Source organism: Schistocerca serialis, chromosome 1, assembly GCF_023864345.2.
Source record: "Schistocerca serialis cubense isolate TAMUIC-IGC-003099 chromosome 1, iqSchSeri2.2, whole genome shotgun sequence".
Taxonomy (NCBI): Eukaryota; Metazoa; Arthropoda; class Insecta; order Orthoptera; family Acrididae; genus Schistocerca; species Schistocerca serialis.
In genome coordinates this window covers 1,278,178,737-1,278,201,147 of record NC_064638.1, presented here as the reverse complement: position 1 = coordinate 1,278,201,147, position 22,411 = coordinate 1,278,178,737, and the positions used below count along the sequence as shown (strand labels likewise).

The following is a 22,411-nucleotide window of genomic DNA, read 5'->3' as shown; positions in this document are numbered from 1 at the left end:
GATTTTTATAACATTTTACATTCTGGTTATTTTTCTGATGTTTTTATTCAATTATAATATTTTTTGAACATATAAGAGTGTTCGTGTTTTTTTTATTTTTTTTATTTTTTTTTTTTTCTCTTCAATCATACCACTACCACACTGACCTACTAATCTGAGCAATTTTGTTTTTAAAATTATAAATTCCCAAGAATTTTAATTAATTATAATTTTATCTTAAAATATATTCCAGTTTTTGAGTTTGATTTAGCCATATCATTACTGCTTTTATCAATTAACAATTTTTTGAGCTAGCTTGCTAATTAAATAATAAATTCCCAGAAATTCGTGAATTTTGGGAATATTGTCATCAGTGAAGTGTTACAAAAAGGAACAGCAGAATGTAGATCAACGTTAGGCTGTCAAGTTTTGCGTGAAACTTTGGGAATCCGTTAGTGTGACCCTTGAAAAATTGAAATAGCCCTGTTGGGTACATTTATTATCAAGAGCTCAAATTTTTTGCTAGCACAAATCATTTTTGAAGGCTGAGAACATGTTGAAGATGAACCTCATTCAGTGAGACCTTCAAATTCACAGACTGATGAAAACGTCAAATGTGTGCATGCTTTTGTAAAGATAAGACCGGCATTTAACAAAAGGATGATGGGTGACCTGTTGAACTTAAACACGTTCACCATACATCAAAGTTTGACCAACGTTTTGCACATGCAAAGGGTCTGTGCCAAAATGGTGCCAAAAAACTTCACACCTGAGGAAAAGAACAATTGAAGAAACTTGGGTATTGATCATCTTGAAAAGATTGCCAATTACCACACAGGTGACAACCCCTGGACAAAGCGCCAAAACGAGGAGAGGCACACTTCAGACATCATCTCAGAAAAAAAAACCGAATGAGCAAACTGATGATAAAAACATGCTGATTTGCTTTTTTTACAGTACGGGTATTGGGCATAAAGAATTTGTTACTCCACAACAAACTGTCAATGAGGTGTTTTACAAATATGTCCTAGAAAGGCTCAGGAAATGGGGGAATCTTGTGAGACCAAACGTTGCACGCAAGTGGATGCCCTATATCAGATGGTCACTTCCATCACGAAATTTTTTACCTCAAAAAGCATTTCTGTTGATCCACAGCCCCTTGTTCGTCTGATCTGATCTTTTTTCTTTTCCCGAAATTGAAAAATATCTTAGAAGGACTTCATTTTGGTACTCTGGACAATTTTCAAAAGAATGTGAATGACCAAGTCAACCATTTGAAGCCTTCCAATATGCTCTCAAGACTTGGAACAATGACATTGCCATTTTATAGCTGTCCAAGGGAACTGCCGTGAAGGGGACAATACTGTTACTTGAACAAATGAAATCTTTGATGGATAAAAAATCAGTCTCATTACTTTTCTCACACCCCTCATATGCTGCTATTGAATCACAGTGAGATCGAACAAAATATTCATTTATTTTGTGTTACTGCTTATAAGATGCAATGGTTGTGAGGGGCTATTAAACTATATGAAAGTTTACACATTCAATCCTTCGTATCATAAGGCCATCTCATTTCTCATTTTATTTAAGAAAGAAACACATAAAGAAACCACTGTTTAAGTTAACCCAATATGAGAGTACTGCTTAAGAAATGGCATTTACAGTCAATCAGTTGCACAGCAAGACAAAATACATTACAATTAGATGTTAGTTAAAATTCACTTGGTTATTGAAACAGCTTTTTGCTTAATCTTCTACATTAAGTATCTAAGAGATACAAATGCAGATAATTGGATTCAGTGTTTCTAAATGTTCAAAATGCTTTTCATTCAGTACAGCAAAGACAATGTGATCAGTTGGCATGCTTGTCTGATATGCAAGAGCATGAAATAAACTTTCTTAATCTTAAGTGGCACACATATCACTCTCATAATAGCCCCTGCTTGTAAAGAAGCTTATGAAAACTCATTATTCCCACGATCCATCTGTGGATGGAATGTGAAGAAAACTTACCATACAGTACACTAGAAAGCTAATTATATCACACAGTTTAGTTATTTGGAGTTATAAGTGAACACATAAATACTTACAACTCCTGAGAAATGTTCCAACACTTCTTTTTCTTCTTTTGAGCGAACTGTTTGGTTAGCAGCATTCCTCTGAACAGCAGGCAAAATGAGGCCCGGTAACATGGGGTTTGCACTAAGAGTGTATATATCGAGAGCCTTCATCCCCCACTTAACAAGACGTATAAACATTAGTGTTTCTTTTGGATGAAATAGTTTTCCTTGTGTTGATCCTTCAATGGTTGGAACCTGAAGAAAAAAAATTACAAGAATTAGACTTCAATCACTTTGCTTCAGATGTTTTGAAAAAACAATTTTGTCAGTTGTGCCAACATACTTTATACTAAATACTTCTGCAATACAAAACAATTTCACTGGCTGATTATAATGAACACGCACTGTACCAGTAAGTTTTAAAGAAAATGCTGTATCACTGGAATGCTACTCAGGTTTTCAAATCTCGTGAGAAGCACACCCCAACAATCAGTCTTTTCTTCTCATCCCGTGCGGTAAGTCTCCCCTGACCCACAGTTCTGTGTGACTTTCCCAAAATCTACCCCTTTTCCTAGACCTCTCCAGACCTTTTCCTCGCCCCTCTTCCTTTCCCTTCAACACTTCTGCCTGTAGGAGCCACTGGCTCCAAAAGCTTGCCTAATCACAACCTTCTTTTATGTGTGTGTTCTGCCGCCGCTTGGTGAGCAGATTTTTTCATCTATCTAATTACATTCTCATGATTAATTTCTAAGATGTATGTATACTTTCCATGGTCTAATTTATGAGGATGGTTTGAAAAGTTCTCGGAACGGAACAGAAAAAAAGTACTTACATCACTGAAACTTTTTTTATTTTTCATAGTAGTCTCCTTGTAGATTAATGCACTGGTTCAACAATGTTTCAGTGCCTTGATCCCACCTCAAAAATGAGTTTCCGCCAGGCCCGCAAAATAGTTGTCAACTCCGGCTATCAATTCTTCGTTTGAAGTGAATCTTTGTCCACCAAGAAAAATTTTCAGTTTTGGGAAGAGATGGAAGACTGATGGAGCCATATCAGGTGAATAAGGCAGGTGTGGCAACAATTCATACCTTAGTTCGTGTAATTCTGCCATGGCGATGGCACGCGTTTTTTATCCAGCGTCAAGAGTTGCGGCACCCATCAGGCAGATAATTTTTTCATTTCTAATTCTTCAGTTAAAATTTAATATACCTTTTCATATGACATCTGGCAAGAATGAGCAATTTCACACACTTTCAATCGGCGATCCTCCATGACCATTTTGTGCACTTTTGCAATGATTTATGGAGTAGTGACACATTTTGGCTGACCACTGCGCGGATCATCATCTAAGCTCTCCTGACCAAATTTAAATTCATTTCTCCACTTGGCAACAGTTGAATATGAAGGAGCACAGTCCCCCAGTGTATTCTGGAAATCGCCATGAATGTCCTTTGCTTTGATACCTTTCTTTGCAATTTTTTCCATCTTCGCAAATCACTACGCAGGAACAATAAAAGAGCCATGTCATCGTCACAGCTCTCTTCAAAGAGCACTGACATGGCACGTGTTTATAGGCAATGGCCTAACGAATATCATGTGAACAACTCTCATGGTCTCATGGTGATTCTGAGAACTTATCAAGCTATGCTTGTTATTCCCACGTGGGTAGACTGTTATAAGCTTTTTATTGCATTGGTTAAATTGTTTGGGACTCGGCACTTTTTTAATATTTGCAGCATCATATGTCTTTCTGGGTCTGCAGCTCATGGGCTCGTGGTAGCGTTCTCGCTTCCTGAGCACAGGGTCGCGGGTTCGATTCCAGGCGGGGTTAGGATTTTCACCTGCTCCGAGATGACTGGTTGGTGGTGTGTCATCATCATCACCATCATCATCATCATCATCATCATCATCATCATCCATCATCCATCTTCATTACGGTCCGGAGGAAGGCAACGGAAAACCACCTCCATTAGGACCTTGCCTAGTGGCGGTGTGGGTCTCGCTCTGTCAAGAAGAATGGGACTTCATTTCCATTTCCATGTATTTCTGGCTCAGACTTAAGCCTTTTTGAGATCTAAAATTGAGAGTGTATAGACAATGGTGATGAAAATTTAATAGTCATGGGTGACTGGAATTCGGTAGTAGGAAAAGGGAGAGAAGGAAACGTAGTAGGTGAATATGGATTGGGGCTAAGAAATGAAAGAGGAAGTCGCTTGGTAGAATTTTGCACAGAGCACAACTTAATCATAGCTAACACTTGGTTTAAGAATCATGAAAGAAGGTTGTATACAATGGAAGAACCCTGGAGATACTAAAAGGTATAAGATAGATTATATAATGGTAAGACAGAGATTTAGAAACCAGGTTTTAAATTGTAAGACATTTCCAGGGGCAGATGTTGACTCTGACCACATTCTATTGGTTATGACCTGTAGATTAAAACTGAAAAAACTGCAAAAAGGTGGGAATTTAAGGAGATGGGACCTGGAAAAACTGAAAGAACCAGAGGCTGTACAAAGTTTCAGGGAGAGCATAAGGGAACAATTGACAGGAATGGAGGAAAGAAAGACAGTAGAAGAAGAATGGGTAGCGTTGAGGGATGAAGTAGTGAAGGCAGCAGAGGATCAAGTAGGTAAAAAGGCGAGGGCTAGTAGAAATCCTTGGGTAACAGAAGAAATATTGAATGTAATTGATGAAAGGAGAAAATATAGAAATGCAGTAAATGAAGCAGGCAAAAAGGAATACAAACGTCTCAAAAATGAGATCAACAGGAAGTGCAAAATGGCTAAGCAGGGATGGCTAGAGGGCAAATGTAAGGATGTAGAGGCTTATCTCACTAGGGGTAAGATAGATACCGCCTACGGGAAAATTAAAGAGACCTTTGGAGAAAAGAGAACCACTTGCATGAACATAAAGAGCTCAGATGGAAACCCAGTTCTAAGCAAAGAAGGGATAGCGGAAAGGTGGAAGGAGTATATAGAGGGTCTATACAAGGGCGATGTACTTGAGGACAATATTATGGAAATGAAAGAGGATGTAGATGAAGATGAAATGGGAGATATGTTACTGCGTGAAGAGTTTGACAGAGCACTGAAAGACCTGAGTCGAAACAAGGCCCCCGGAGTAGACAACATTCCATTGGAACTACTGACGGCCTTGGGAGAGCCAGTCCTGACAAAACTCTACCATCTGGTGAGCAAGATGTATGAAACAGGCGAAATACCCTCAGACTTCAAGAAGAACATAATAATTCCAATCCCAAAGAAAGCAGGTGTTGACAGATGTGAAAATTACCGAACAATCAGTTTAATAAGCCACAGCTGCAAAATACTAAAACGAATTCTTTACAGACGAATGGAAAAACTGGTATAAGCCGACCTCGGGGAAGATCAGTTTGGATTCCGTAGAAATATTGGAACACGTGAGGCAATACTGACCTTACGACTTATCTTAGAAGAAAGATTAAGGAAAGGCAAACCTACGTTTCTAGCATTTGTAGACATAGAGAAAGCTTTTGACAATGTTGACTCGAATACTCTCTTTCAAATTCTAAAGGTGGCAGGGGTAAAATACAGGAGCGAAAGGCTATTTACAATTTGTACAAAAACCAGATGGCAGTTATTAAGAGTCGAGGGACATGAAAGGGAAGCAGTGGTTGGGAAGGGAGTAAGACAGGGTTGTAGCCTCTCCCCGATGTTATTCAATCTGTATATTGGGCAAGCAGTAAAGGAAACAAAAGAAAAATCCATGGAGAAGAAATAAAAACTTTGAGGTTCGCCGATGACATTGTAATTCTGTCAGACAGCAGAGGACTTGGAAGAGCAGTTGAATGGAATGGACAGTGTCTTGAAAGGAGGATATAGGATGAACATCAACAAAAGCAAAACGAGGATAATGGAGTGTAGTCGAATTAAGTCGGGTGATGCTGAGGGAATTAGATTAGGAAATGAGACACTTAAAGTAGTAAAGGAGTTTTGCTATTTGGGGAGCAAAATAACTGATAATGGTCGAAGTAGAGAGGATATAAAATGTAGACTGGCAATGGCAAGGTAAACGTTTCTGAAGAAGAGAAATTTGTTTACATCAAGTATAGATTTAAGTGTCAGGAAGTCGTTTCCGAAAGTGTTTGTATGGAGTGTAGCCATGTATGGAAGTGAAACATGGACGATAACTAGTTTGGACAAGAACAGAATAGAAGCTTTCGAAATGTGGTGCTACAGAAGAATGCTGAAGATTAGATGGGTAGATCACATAACTAATGAGGAAGTATTGAATAGGATTGGGGAGAAGAGAAGTTTGTGGCACAACTTGACCAGAAGAAGGGATCGGTTGGTAGGACATGTTCTGAGGCATCAAGGGATCACCAATTTAGTATTGGAGGGCAGCGTAGAGGGTAAAAATCGTAGAGGGAGACCAAGAGATGAATACACTAAGCAGATTCAGAAGGATGTAGGTTGCAGTAGGTACTGGGAGATGAAGAAGCTTGCACAGGATAGAGTAGCATGGAGAGCTGCATCAAACCAGTCTCAGGACTGAAGACCACAACAACAAACAACATAGACAACAACTAAATTCCTTTCTGTTCTCTATAAATTACAGCTTTTCTACTGGAACTAAAATGTGCAGCGCTTAATAGTGAACCTGTGAAGTTGGATATAACAATATTCTTTATTGCAGTCTGAGCAACGAGCACATCTAAAGGATGGTGCATGTATCATCACCCGATGAAATGACTACAAGAGCTATGGAAATTTTGTGTGCCTCAGCCTCTTACTCAAAACTGTAATAACCCAACAAACCTCACTCACCTTGCAAGCAGCACAGCCCCATGTAATCGTCTTTGCACCACACACCAAAGTTTTCACAAGGGCACGGCAGTCTGTTACTGTGTAGTTACTGCCCTGTGTCTGAGGAAACCCGAACTTCTTTTCCTCCTTTTCTGTTGGTAGCTTCCCTGTAGAAAATGAGTGTAACGATGTTTTATTATGAGTGGGTTTACCGACAAATTTTTATTTAAAATAATATGCAGAATGTTTAATGTATCACAAGATATAAAAAATAAAAAGGTCTACACAGATCATCATTTACGTTATTGTTTTCATCTGGAGCAGAGCAAACAACACTGGTTATCAATTGCCAAGTTCAGAATTTTTGGCTGCCTTGGGTCCATACTTAATTAAATTTATGAACAATGAGGGTGGTCAGCTGCTGGCCACACAGCTTCTGGTACCGAAGTCAATTATACTGGAACAATGGCTCGAAGTGAGTGAGAGGCCAGTTATCTTCTGGCTGATACGAATTATCCCTGGGTTAAGCTGACAAGGAGTCAGCAGACATGAAAAATGCAATACTACACAGAAAATTAATTTAACTATATGGAGTCAAATGAAACAGCTAACTTTAAGATGATGATTTTGGAATTCAGTGACTGATTGTTTCACTTGATAATGACCCTTTAAACTTATTAACTTGGGCTTTCATAGTTAATTATTTGCACTGCTTCAATTCAGTTTGATTTGGGAAAGTCCTTAAATGAACTGCAATGTGCTCAGATAGACTGTTTGCCAACCACAGTTAGCCAAAAAAATTCTTTGAACAGTGTGAGATGTTAATGCACTTAATATGGTGAACAGTATACAAGATGTGTTAAGAAAGTACCAAACCTTTGGTTGGCAGATACACATTTATTCATTTGGAGGTACAAAACCCTAGACCCCTCCAAAGTAGTCTCCTTGGTAAAGCCACACTTCTCATTGTGCTCCCACCACTGTTTGAAACAGTTCTGGAACTCATCTTTTAGAATGGTTATCAGCTGGGCTGTCACATTCCATATGATGTCCTCTCTTACCTCTAATTATATTGCTTTCAGAGGCATTTTCAGCTTCAGAAATAACGAAAGCTCTTTCAGTTGAGAGCCTGACTAACAACAGGGACGTTGCATTTTACAAGGAAAGTTGAATCAGATGCACAGAATGGATGGGTGCATGATCATCATGGACCTGCTAAATTTTTGCTGCCCACAGATCCAGTCACTTGCACCATGCAGCATGAAAAGATGATGAATGACCTCCTGACAGTATTCCTTTGTTATTGTTTGGCCTCGTGTTGAGACCTAAGATGCAACACCCTACGAGACCATGACCCTGAATTTGTTGTGGACCTGCTGTGCTCTTTTGGCCTCCTTCCACTGTGATGCCTGCATCTTGGTCCCTGAATTGTGCCAGCACCACCTACGAAACAGAAATCCTATTCACACTGGACGTGATGTCCCAACATGGCGTCATCTGTAGTCTCCAAAAGCTTGTAAACATCGAGCTGCATGCTACTGTATTGTAATCTCGGACATTTGTGATGGGAGTTAATACATATCGAGTGTGGAATGTTTTTGTTTCCTTGGCGTGCACGAGACTGGCTGATTTGTTTGCATTCTGTCACATCTTGTTATTAGTATAATAACCCCCGACCACCTCTGTTGCCATGAGCCTTTACAAAGCTTAGCCAATCAGATAGTTGAAAATCTATGAGACTGTGCTAATCATCGTCATCATCATCATCATCATCATCATCATCAGTGTTCTATTAGAAGATCCTTCGCATCTCATTTCATGTGATCCATTGCTTCCTCTTCAATGCCAGTGTATATGCTGCTGTCCATTACAGCATCCAGGATCTGAAATGTCTTGCTTCTTCACCTCCTCTTTCCTTCCACATACTCTTCTAAGACTTATTATAAGCCCTTCCTTCTTTCTTAATATGTGTCAATCCAGTTTCAATTCCTTCTTTTTATTGCATCCAGTATCTGTCTTTACTCTACCACTCTTCTCAATAACTTTTCTTTTTTCGCTCTATCCATCCAACTTAATCTTTCCATCCTCCATCACATCCACATTTCAAAAGCCTCCAGTCTTGCTCTACCTTTCTTCCTCAGTGTCTTATGTTTCAGCACCATACAGCAGGACACTCCTCACAAAACATTTTATTAGCCTTTTCCTCAAATCTTTGGCCATAATGCTGCAGAAAATTTCCCTTTCTTATAAAATGTCTCTTTCACCATTGTTATTTTGGTTTCATTTTTGTGCTGCTCTCCGAAGATTTGAATGTGTTCTAATACTTCTACAGTCAACATTATCTTTACCTTTTTATTTCCTCTCAGGACCATTACTTTTGTTTTCTTTGTATTTCTTTTTCTTCCATCTCTCTTCCCTTTAGCTTCAATGGTATTCATTACATCCTGTAAATATTTTTGATCTTTTGCTAGGAGGACAATATCACCTGCAAACTTCAAACGTCATCCTTTTCCTCCAATTTTTACCTCCTTGTTGTCTAGTGGGCAGTGGTCAATCATACTTTCTAAGTACAGACTGGAGACAGACAGAAGCCTTGTCTCACTCCTTTTCCTAGTTCTACTGAGTTGGTACTGTCTCTTCACACTTACATTGATGCTCTTTGATTTAAATATAATGAGTTTACAAGTCATCTGATTTTTTTGTCTACTCTTTTTTCTCCTCATTAAAGTTGCAAGTATATCCCACACCACATCATCAAAGGCATTTTCCAGGTATGGAAAACGCATATGTACGTCTCTTCCTCTTTCAGTAAACCTTTCTCCCAAAATTCGCAGAAGTCCTATTGCAGCTCTAGTGCCCATATTCAGTGGAAAACCAAATTTCTCTTCAGCTTGAATCTCCTCCATTACCTTTTTCCTGCCTTTTATTAATGACTCTTAACATAACATTGGCTGCATGTGTTTTGTTCTTTGTCAGAAACTTCTCTGGACATTCACCACTGTCTCGGATATTTTGTTACATAACTTTAATCCCTCTCTTACATCTTCTTGACTCAAACATTTTTTTTCTCCCTGGAACTGTATTTGTAGCTACCAGTTTCACATTTTTCACAGCAGTTATGGCACTCTTTACTTCTTCCATAATGATTGTTGGTCATTTCTCGCCGTCATTTACACTGGGCATGTTCTCATTGTTATTTATACTGTGGATGGATTCAAGTTCTAGGGATGTTGGTTTGTGATTTGGGTCAAACAGCTCTTTTAAACAATCCTCCCAACTCTGTAGGATGTCCTCATGATCTCTGTACACTACATTTTTGTCTATACAGAGTATTTCCATACTAGCTCTCCCTGCTCTGTTTTCATCTCCATGTTGCAATACTTACTCTGTTGTATAGTAAACCGTATCTCCTTTCTTCTTCAGTTCTTCAATTGACTCACACTCCTCTTTTAGCCTTTTTTTTCCTGGTCTGGTCTGTTTCTCTATGCAGTTCATTATTCAGCCTTCGACACATTTCTTGCGTGTTCATCATTCACTTCTTAAATGAAAAGATGTTTCTGACTTACTCAACATCAGCAAGCATCATTTCAGTCAATATCTCTGGAAGGTCACATTCTTGAGGGTTTTCAATAAGATGAAGTCTATATGAATTTAATGCTTTAAAGAAATTGTACAACAGAAGAGTGCAGGCAACAAGAACTCACCGTCTGCATTAGCAAGGGCCTTCGTCAGCTCCGAGAACGTGTTTGCGGCAGACGTGCTCACTGCTGCTGCAGAGTACTGCTGGGTGGCAGTCTCCTTGGCGAACCCTCTGGGTAACGCCGCACCAGGTGTCGCCGAGCCCGGAGTCGTGGGTATGGAGCTCATCAGTGGGATGAATGGGGCATTCGTCGCCGCAGCTGTCGGCACCCCTGCCACCACCGTCCCTGCCGATGCTGCTGTGGCTGCAACATTAGTGGTGGCGGGGCTGGTGGCAGCTGTGCCAGCAGGAGTGACGGCCGGGGCGACAGTGGCGGCGGCGGGTGCGTTTGGAGTGATGCTGCCTCCAGCAGCAGCGCCCACAGGCAACGACGTTCCTGCCACTGCGTTGCCACCGGGCTGCACTTTCAGGAGGGCTGCCACATTGGGGTTTGGTGCGCCAGGCACCTGGCCAAGTGTCGTAGCGAGTGGTAACGGGGCTTTGCTGTAAATGCAACTAGCTCTTATTCCCTGTACAATGTCATTACCAATACAGAAAATGAAATTAAACACAACATGTAATTAGCGGCCCATGCCTTCCAAACAATGTGTGGGGCTCATTTAGCATGATCTCTTGCCACGAAATGTTGGTCAATGGGGACACATTAAAAAACTAGTAAACTGAAATCGTATTGTCACAGGGTGTAAACGCAGACAAGGAAAAAAAATTCCCGGATTTTTCCCGGGTCTCCCAGTTAACAATACATTTTCTTCCGGATGCCGGATGAAAATACACTTTTTCCGTGTTATGTGACAGTATACTTTCTGTCAAAACTGTAAAACTTATCAATCCTTTGAATGGATGTAGTTTTATACAGCGGCGTAGAATTTCTCGACACTTTTAGAAAACGAAACTCAGGGGAAAAAAACACGTTTTGGAAAGATCTTTGATATGCAGCAACATGTACAGTGCATAATATTTGTCTCGAAGATCAATAAGTTACAAGAGAAGCAGCTTTAACATATAATGTTGATCTGTTTAGCGGATGTTACACTTTAAGATACGTCACACAAACACGCCAGTAAAATTTTTAATACCGACATAAATCTCTGATCTTCTGGGCTCGAAATTCTTCTAAATGACTAGTCATCAAGGACTTGAGTTTTAAATGAGAGCAAACGCTCTGTGATTTAAGAAATTCATTGTACATTCTTACACATAGTTCATCTTGCGTAAAAGGAAATTTGCTTTGAAAATAACGCTTTTCGAACCACAATTCGCAATATTTTCCCGCAACCTGTTAGAACGAGATTCATTTCAGCAGTTGCCAGAGAGCGCCAGATAAGAGGCGTCACCGCGCTTGCGCAACTACAGTGATGTAGGAAGCCCGTATGTTCGTAAGTGTGAAACATTAAAAGATCTTACTTACATTATGTCATAAAAGAAACAAGACATCAGAGGATACTCCAAGAGCGTCGGAATTTCGTGAACCATACTAAACTGCATAGTTAGCTTTAAAGCGCACATTCGTATGTTCAGATTCCCAATGACATACGCCTCGACCTGATATTAAGCTTTTCGGTATGGTTTTCGGGACGTAAATTTTCTTGGAGTACCAGTACGTACTGTATTATCTCATGTTTTGTTCTTCATTATGGCATATTGCCATATGTGCTAAAAGATGAAAACGCGCACTTTAAATGCAGGGAGCAGTTGAAACTAGCCAATAGTGTGGAATTAAACACTTCGTTTCAAATAAATTTACTGCTTCAGCACAAAAGCTTAATAAAAGCCAAATTTCTTTAGCAAACTGAGAAAAATATCTTTATTGTTCAGCAAGGCCATTAATTCCACTGCTCCGATCACAATACTTGATGGGATTATTTATAACCGGGAGAACGAGAACTCTTCACAAAATCTGGACTCTTTATTGCCTATTAGCTAATAACAAAATTAAACATAGGATACCTAAAACCAGTACAGACAACAGACAGGCAAGACAGTACACATTTCTTCAATTCTTGGGGCCGGCAGAGGAGCCAAGCGGTTCTAGGCGCATCAGTTTGGAATCGCGCGACTGCTACGGTCGCAGGTTCAAATCCTGCCTCGGGCATGGTTGTGTGTGATGTCCTTAGGTTAGTTAGGTTGAAGTAGTTCTAAGTTCTAGGGCACTAATGACCTCAGATGTTAAGTCCCATAGTGCTCAGAGCCATTTGAACATTTCCCCCTCCCCCCCAATCCTTAGGTCCTGGCGATTTTTCTCTCTAATCTTGCTGCAACTTTACACAGCATGCTTTGCTTTCGGCGAAAGAATTATTACCTCATCAAAGTTCATGAAACTTTTTGCTACGTGAAAAACCGAAATGTCGTCGTTTAATACTGAAAAAGCTGTTAATACAAATAACATCCAAGACTGGTGTGGTTTCTCGATCTGTTTACCTCTATTTTGTCACTGTGTGCTGGATAAAACAAAATATGCCTTTCCAATATTGCAGCAATTGTAACACACACCAAATAAGCGAGACTGTTTTGGCAATAATGATCATTTTTATAGTACGACAATATATAATTCACGAAGTACCAATACAAAATACTTATTTGGCCTACTACAATCAAAAAGCTTTGTTAGGAAATAGTTTCACATTTCGTTCATAAGCTCCAATTTCTCATGCACGAGACCGGAAAGTAATAGAACGAAATTTTTGTATAAATTTGGAATTGTCATATTCTTCCATAATTTGTGTGATGTCCCCGTTTCTTCTCCTTCCTCGTTCTAACAAACAATCTTGTTATCACTAATTCTGTAACTATTCCTGCCACTGTCAAAACTCATTCTCCGGTTAACTTTACTGACCCTGCCACAATCACTGGATGCTAGGTGCTTTGTGAAACACATTTTTTCCCCCTCTAGAATATAGATTTGTCCCCTCCCCCAGAAACTGCCACTCGGTTCTGATGATATCCCGGTTACACAGCAATCAGCCACATTTCAGTGTTTGTAATGCTGCTAGCCGGGGACTACAACTGGCCCTGTCTAGTGTAGCGATCTGGCCAAATTTTTCCGTCAGAATTTTACTTTCACACCGAGAAGATAATACATAATCTTTCTTAACTGTTATTCCTGTTATTCCGCTCAGCTCGTATAGCCCCGTCCTGTTCTGTTCTGTCTGCAGGAAAGTTCATTTCTAGATGCGACGAGGATTCCCCTGGCAGTGACATCACATAAACTATGCACTCATTCAAAAATTCACTTATAATTCATTCAGATATCAACTTAGAATGTGTTCAAAAATGTCCAAAAACCAGCAGGGGTGCGTTTCAAAATCATATGAATAATCGATAGATCGACGTGCACTGGATGCTAGGTGCTTTGTGAAACACATTTTTTTCCCCTCTAGAATATAGATTTGTCCCCTCCCCCCGAAACTGCCGCTCGGTTCTGACGATATCCCGGTTACACAGCAATCAGCCACATTTCTGTAGCCAGAAGCAGGAGGAGGTATTACTCATGCGCGACTCAACTGCGCGTGCGCATGAGCCCGCTCGTAACTGCTTAAATTAATCTAATCTAAATAGTTGTGACGTCACGCTCATCGGAGGCTATTTGTTGTTATGAAGCATTGCATAGTCTTCCTAAAGCCTTCGACACATTTTGCTGTTGGCAGACGCTTGAACGTGCACTGTGTTATTTTATATGGCGCATTTCCTTTGCAATGTAAGTTTTATTTTCTTGACATTATTTTCTTTTTTTTTCCTCTCGTTCATGTTTTAATGCTGCAGTAGCGGGATACAGTAATATGCTTTGTTAGAGTATCGGTTCTTACTAGTCAAAATTACAAAATTTTAACTGAAAATTAAAACAATGAAATATTCCCAGAATACTAAAAAATTCCCGGGTTTTCCCGGTTTTCGTCTGGATGAAAAAATTCCCGGATCTCCCGGTTGTCCCGGGGCGTACACACCCTGTGTCATCTCTCAAGTTTTTCAGCGTGATTGATTAATAGTGAGCTTCTTGCTGTTCAGCCGAGTATATTTCCATTTTATGTCCAACATGTTAACGACCAACCTGATCACACTCTTCAGGTGCTGCAAATTTTGCTGTTTTGTGTACTCACTATCTGGACTCCACCCATACTGTGTTCATGTAACACACAATTTGCAGCATGTGAAGAAGTAGACTGGGCCAATTGTCCAAATATTATACTGAATACAGAAACAACTCAGCTGGACATCCAGCATACCATTAATCATACCTCATTCATTCAATGGTATGGATACTATTGATATTTTTGTAAACAGTTAATTTTCTTGTTTGGCATATGTCTTCAGGATGTAAGTGTTAAATAAGAAGAAAAACAACAGGTCAATTTAAGTATATACAAGCAGTCTTGATGAAAGGTGGTTGTTATTTTCTGATTTATAATCGGCACTAATGAACAATGTGCTTTAAATGATTAAAGCATTTTAAGGAGTTATATTTATATATAAAAGGAATTTTAAAGGAATTAAGAGGAATATTCAATTTTATGTAAATGAGTACTACAGGAAAAGAAGTCGAGGGTCACAGTCATAAAATTGTTGTGGCAGACTGCATTTAAAGTGAGAGAATACCCTTAATTATAGTTATGCAAAAAGAAAAACTGTTGCAGCAACACACATTTGAATTAATGTGGGAGGCAAGGGACAAAAGCTTATATCACTGAGAAGTAGTTGTACTTTATGTCCATGGGGCACCAGTGGTGACTACACGTTCAGAATACACGCTCATGATGAATAGTAGTCCACGGTACATGAGCCAATGACTGGAAGTACTTATTTGGTCAATAGTAGGACCGGATTATCACACAAATCTAGCATTGACACTAGTCGTCTGAGTAATAAATACTTTAAAAATATAGCTGTGGTGCTCCATTTCCACAACTTGGCCGCTGTCCCATGTCCACAAGAAAGATAGACTTTTTCAATTTATTATGAAAAACATCCTACATCTACATCTACATTTGTACTCCGCAAGCGACCCAACGGTGTGTGGCAGAGGGCACTTTACGTGCCACTGTCATTACCTCCCTTTTCTGTTCCAGTCACGTATGGTTCGCGGGAAGAAAGGCTGTCTGAAAGCCTCCGTGCGTGCTCGAATCTCTGTAATTTTACATTCGTGATCTCCTCGGGAGGTATAAGTAGGGGGAAGCAATATATTCGATACCTCATCCAGAAACGCACCCTCTCGAAACCTGGACAGCAAGCTACACTGCAATGCAAAGCGCCTCTCTTGCAGAATCTGCCACTTGAGTTTGCTAAACATCTCCGTAACGCTATCACGGTTACCAAATAACCCTGTGACGAAACGCACCGCTCTTCTTTGGATCTTCTCTATCTCCTCCGTCAACTCGATCTGGTACGGATCCCACACTGATGAGCAATACTCAAGTATAGGTCGAACGAGTGTTTTGTAAGCCACCTCCTTTGTTGATGGACTACATTTTCTAAGGACTCTCCCAATGAATCTCAACCTGGTACCCACCTTACCAACAATTAATTTTATATGATCATTCCACTTCAAATCGTTCCGCAAGCATACTCCCAGATATTTTACAGAAGTAACTGCTACCAGTGTTTGTTCCGCTATCATATAATCATACAATAAAGGCTCCTTCTTTCTATGTATTCTCAATACATTACATTTGTCTATGTTAAGGGTCAGTTGCCACTCCCTGCACCAAGTGCCTATCCGCTGCAGATCTTCCTGAATTTCACTACAATTTTCTAATGCTGCAACTTCTCTGTATACTACAGCATCATCCGCGAAAAGCCGCATGAAACTTCTGACACTATCTACTAGGTCATTTATATATATTGTGAAAAGTAATGGTCCCATAACACTCCCCTGTGGAACACCAGAGGTTACTTTAACGTCTATAGATGTCTCTCCATTGATAACAACATGCTGTTTTCTGTTTGCTAAAAACTCTTCAATCCAGCCACACAGCTGGTCTGATATTCCGTAGGCTCTTACTTTGTTTATCAGGCGACAGTGCGGAACTGTATCGAACTCCTTCCGGAAGTCAAGGAAAATAGCATCTACCTGGGAACCTGTATCTAATGTTTTCTGGGTCTCATGAACAAATAAACCGAGTTGGGTCTCACACAATCGCTGTTTCCGGAATCCATGTTGATTCCTACAGAGTAGATTCTGGGTTTCCAAAAACGACATGATACTCGAGCAAAAAACATGTTCTAAAATTCTACAACAAATCGACGTCAGAGATATAGGTCTATAGTTTTGTGCATCTGCTCGACGACCCTTCTTGAAGACTGGGACTACCTGTGCTCTTTTCCAATCAATTGGAATCTTCCGTTCCTCTAGAGACTTGCAGTACATGGCTGTTAGAAGGGGGTCAAGTTCTTTCGCATACTCTGTGTAGAATTGAACTGGTATCCCATCCGGTCCAGTGGACTTCCCTCTGTTGAGTGATTGCAGTTGCTTTTCTATTCCTTGGACACTTATTTCGATGTCAGCCATTTTTTCGTTTGTGCGAGGATTTATAAAAGGAACTGCAGTGCAGTCTTCCTCTGTGAAACAGCTTTGGAAAAAGGTGTTTAGTATTTTAGCTTTACGCGTGTCATCCTCTGTTCAATGCCATCATCATCCCAGAGTGTCTGGATATGCTGTGTCGAGCCACTTACTGATTTAACGTAAGACCAGAACTTGTGAGGATATTCTGTCAAGTCGGTACATAGAATTTTACTTTCGAATTCACTGAACGCTTCACGCATAGCCCTCCTTACACTAGTTTTGACATCGTTTAGCTTCTGTTTGTCTGAGAGGTTTTGGCTGCGTTTAAACTTGGAGTGAAGCTCTCTTTGCTTTCGCAGTAGTTTCCTAACTTTGTTGTTGAACCATGGTGGGTTTTTCCCGTCCCTCACAGTTTTACTCGGCACGTACATGTCTAAAACGCATTTTACAACTGCCTTAAACATTTTCCATAAACACTCAACATTGTCAGTGTCAGAACTGAAATTTTCGTTTTGATCTGTTAGGTAGTCTGAAATCTGCCTTCTATTACTCTTGCTAAACAGATAAACCTTCCTCCCTTTTTTATGTTCCTATTAACTTCCATATTCAGGGATGCTGCAACGGCCTTATGATCACCGATTCCCTGTTCTGCACTTACAGAGTCGAAAAGTTCGGGTCTGTTTGTTATCAGTAGGTCCAAGATGTTATCTCCACGAGTCGGTTCTCTGTTTAATTGCTCGAGGTAATTTTCGGATAGTGCACTCAGTATAATGTCACTCAATGCTCTGTCCCTACCACCCGTCCTAAACATCTGAGTGTCCCAGTCTATATCTGGTAAATTTAAATCTCCACCTAAAGACTATAATATGCTGAGAAAATTTATGTGAAATGTATTCCAAATTTTCTCTCAGTTGTTCTGCCACTAATGCTGCTGAGTCGGGAGGTCAGTAAAAGGAGCCAATTATTAAACTAGCTCGGTTGTTGAGTGTAACCTCCACCCATAATATTTCACAGGAACTATCCACTTCTACTTCACTACAGGATAAACTACTACTAACAGTGACAAACACTCCACCACCGGCTGCATGCAATCTATCCTTTCTAAACACCGTCTGTGCCTTTGTAAAAATTTCGGCTGAATTTATCTCTGGCTTCAGCCAGCTTTCTGTACCTATAACGAGTTCAGCTTTGGTGCTTTCTATCAGCACTTGAAGTTCCCGGTTACGTACTAGTACATTTTTTGAGACTAAAATTCCCCCTTGTAGATATTGACACGGTTTCCATAATCAGCAATTTTGTGACACTCATCTCACTTCACAAGATACTGGCACCTAGGATGATGCCATGTTCCTTGACTTCCAGACACTATGCAATGCATCTGTGCACTGTAGATTGGTGAACAACATACAGGTTTTCAAAATATTGAACCAACTTTGTGACTAAACTCAGGATTTTCTAGCAGACAGTGACACATTACTCTTAACCTTCTGCTGTTACGGATGAGCTCTCTGCTGAGGCAGCTTTTATAATAGTTGTACTGCTCACCAAATGCTGGTGCATGTGCTGAGAGATGGTGTTCTGGCCAATATGAAATGCTTTATCACCCTCATAGGCCTCATAAGACAGATTAATGCATGAAACTCAGTTTGTACTTAATTACATAAAAATACAATATAAAATAAATAGGTAACTCAATTTCTCAATTCTTTGATAATGTTAAGATGTGCGTATGTGGGACATGCAGGCCCAAAAGAGATGATGCCAAACAGAAGAGGCTTATCTCCAGCAATAACGAAGGTATGCTGCTCTAGAAAGGATAGCTGCTGTTAACTTCTTTTTTGTTTATTTACTTAGTAGTCTCCCAACCGCATGATGCTTGGATCAAAATATTACTACTTATATTTAACTTAAAAGGGCAACGCACAACCTTTTTTACCCCTTAAAGGTTTTTTGTATTGGGCTTTTTATTAAATTTAATTTCTAATTTAGGTTTCATACTTTAAGTTCTGCAATGGCTTGTACGCAACTTTTTATCAGTTCGCCACTATTTTTTCTGATATCCATGTAAACAAAGTCTGCCAACACACTAAGAAAACACAAGAAATTCGAAGCCTGACAATCTATAATTAATTAAAAAACTCTTACCATTTATTTAGAAGTGTAGGTAACTGGTGTTTTGAAATATTTTTGAATTTGATGATGAAGGTTTCCAGCATTCTCAACAGCAGCTCCCTTCCTCTTCCACTTTCAATTTCACTGCGGTGCCTTATACAGTCAACCAAGTTGAGTAACAGTTTACAGGACATTGTTTGTATACTGAAATGAAAAAAGAGAGTGATAGGTGACAAAGATCTTGCTCAATTGTAGTAAAGTATATTAATCATGATGTAACTTGGTAAAAATACCAAATGCAATATCTCTCACACACAAGTGTTTTAGTTTCCGTCTTCAATTTATTTGTTGCATTGTCCCTCCTTGTGACATATAATATTAATGCTGATAATGGTTTTGAGGTGCTGTCATCTTTTGGTAGCTTGCACAAGTTTTACATGGAATTCTTCTCAATTATGGTCACTTTCTGATGATTTCTTGATACAGTGGACTTGCTAATCAAGGCCACTGATTATCATGAACGGCTCTTCTCCGTACAGTTGGTCCAAAGGCTTTAAGAGTGTTCTAAGTATGTACAGCAGCTCAACATTCTCTCACAAAACTATTGTATTTTAAATCATTTTGAACAATCTTGGTAACAGATCCCGCATTTCAAAGTCATTACATCAACATATGTCTAGTGACCAACGTTCAAATAAGTAGTGAATGAACAAATAATTTTGCAGTCCTCTTTTGCTTTTACAACTGTTGATGGCTGCTCTTCTTTGAGATGTCAAAAACATCTCCAAGTAGTGACTGCACAGCACAATTAAATGTCCACATAGCAAGCAAGTCTGCTTGGGTGCCGTCACACCTGGTAGATATTATGTATGCATCCCGTTTCTTGGATTTTACCTACAAATTATAACAACCTCGAACAGTGGGTACTCCAACCCACTACTAAGCTACTTATGTTTTTACACAATAATCTTTTTTCTAACATGAAGCATTAGGCACATAATTATACCTCTGGATGAGCATCTGACAACTACACACACCATCCTTTATAACCTGTTTTGTATAGTCTAGACTCTGTCTGCTCATTATGTTGCTCCTTCTAACACCAACTTAACCAATTCTGGATGTCACAGCACGTACCACTAACCTGTCCTTTCCTCTGGTGTGGGTTTTCAAAAAACTACATTCCTCACCTAATCTTTTTACCAATTCTTCCTTTCATATCTTTTCTGTCCACGTAATTGTTCATGTTTCTCGACGACGCCAAATTTGAAACACTTCCAGTTTCTTCTCTGGATTCAAAGTGTACCAACGGCTCTCAAATAATTAAAATGTTGGACAAAATGACTCATTATAGTCTAGGCATTATCAAAAATGAAATTTCTCGCTAGTGGAACATTCAAACTTGCTCATACATTAAAAGAAAGCCTAGAACCTGGACAGCTTCCCATAAACAGGCAGGGATCTAAGTTCAGTTCCAACCCAGTTAACAGTTTTAAATTATCATTTACATTCAATTCTTCCCTGGAAAACAATGTACTTGAGGTTAAACTTTCAAGATTACCCATACATTCTTTAAGCCTGCTGCTGTGTAGTCTATACTGCATTAAGACATTATTCATCAAAGACATACCAATGCAAAAAATAATAATTTTCACTTTTTTTAATTTTGAAGAAAATGATAACAACAAGGTTTGATGTTGCAATGCAAAAGCAGTTGAACGAAGTACATAAAATGTGGTTACCTGGTGGGCAGTGAATCATCTTGGACATTACGTGAAAAGAGATGCACAGCACGCTCCAGGTCAGCGAAAGGCAGGTGCTGCCGTACATGGTGCACCAGATCAGCCAAGGTGCTGTATGCTAGAGGCCGCAGGGTTTCATGTGTAGTAAAGCCCTTACCCAGGAGAACATTTTCATCAAAGAGGCGTTCCATTATAGGCACAAACTCTGTAATCACAACAACAAGCAATTAATGGTTAGAAAGGCAAAATGTTTGAGAAGCATAGCCTGTTTTTGTTATGCTGGAAAGCTGGGGGTTACAAATAATGGAATGAATAAAGACAGCCACTCATCCTACAGTCGAGGCAATGAGTGGTCAACAGGCACATAAACTTAATGGAACAAAATCGACACATGTAAAGGTAAAGTTGGGAGTATTTTTTCAAACTAAAATTCAGTCAACTGCTGCACAACTGAAATATTTTATTGCTCTTAACCGGTTACAACACGTTAATTTGTCAACCTTGGAAGCGTATAAAATTTAGGAAAACATAAATCATTAAAACACGACCGTACATGTATGCAAAGTAAAGAAGCATATTCCAAAATATGTTACTCAGTATTGGCTTATAACACTGATAATAGAGCATCAATACCCGACAACTGAATTTTATTATTATTTCTTTTTTTGTGGGGGATGGGGCTGAATGGACTGTTATTGGCCCACTACTGCATACAGGATGATGATTATGGGTTTAAAGTGACTAAACTGCTTGATTATCAAGCCTTCGATTCACAGGAAAATGACGTAAAACAATATGAGGCAAGAAAAGTAGAATTTTCAGCTTCAAGGCCTGTGACCATGTCATTGTGGTTGTAAATGTACGTGACAGTAGCTTTGGCCAGATTGTTACAAGTGTTTAACGACAATATTTTGAAAAGGTAATACTGCTACTAACCATACAGACTGGAGATGTCGGGTCACAGAAAAGGCACAACAGAAAGGCTGTTACAAATTTAAGATTTCAAACAAAAGGCCTTCTTCTGAAATAAAAAACACACACACAATCATGCATTCACAACTCACAGACACCCGACCATTGTCTCCACAGCGGTCGTGTGTGGAAGTTGTGCTTGTGTGAAAGTGTGTCTATGTGGTCCAGCTTCAGTTACCAGAGACAGTGACAGTGATAGAGAGAGAGAGTGTGTGTGTGTGTGTGTGTGTGTGTGTGTGTGTGTGTGTGTGTGTGTGTGTTTTATGCTTGAGTGAAAGTACTTTAGAAGCTTAACTATATAGTAGTCTTTTCGTTGCGACCATCTGCTACTTACCATATAGAGGAGATGTAGAGTAACAATCTTTTCTTTTCATAATTAGCTTAAGCAGTCAGATAAGTAAAATACACACATAAATGTTTTAAAGTGCATGACAGTGGGGATGGAGAAAGTAACCTGAGGCCATCTGGGGCACACACTGCAACAAGAGCAACTCCACGCCTACAACCACCACAGAGACCAAGCATGGAGGTACATTAAATTTTGTTATAAAATCTGCTTTCCC

At 39.5% G+C, this 22,411-nt stretch overlaps 1 protein-coding gene across 1 annotated transcript in view; it reads right to left on the bottom strand.

Annotated features, from left to right (window-relative positions):
• The window catches only part of LOC126419578 (transformation/transcription domain-associated protein), a 435,226-nt gene that overhangs the window by 335,225 nt on the left and 77,590 nt on the right, over positions 1-22,411 (bottom strand). Inside the window, exons 9-13 of the mRNA XM_050086768.1 lie at positions 20,877-21,081; positions 19,168-19,338; positions 10,534-11,012; positions 6,851-6,996; positions 2,073-2,297 (exon numbers count right to left, since the gene is read on the bottom strand). Coding sequence (XP_049942725.1) covers positions 2,073-2,297; positions 6,851-6,996; positions 10,534-11,012; positions 19,168-19,338; positions 20,877-21,081 — 1,226 coding nt within the window. The remainder of the gene's footprint in view (positions 1-2,072; positions 2,298-6,850; positions 6,997-10,533; positions 11,013-19,167; positions 19,339-20,876; positions 21,082-22,411) is intronic.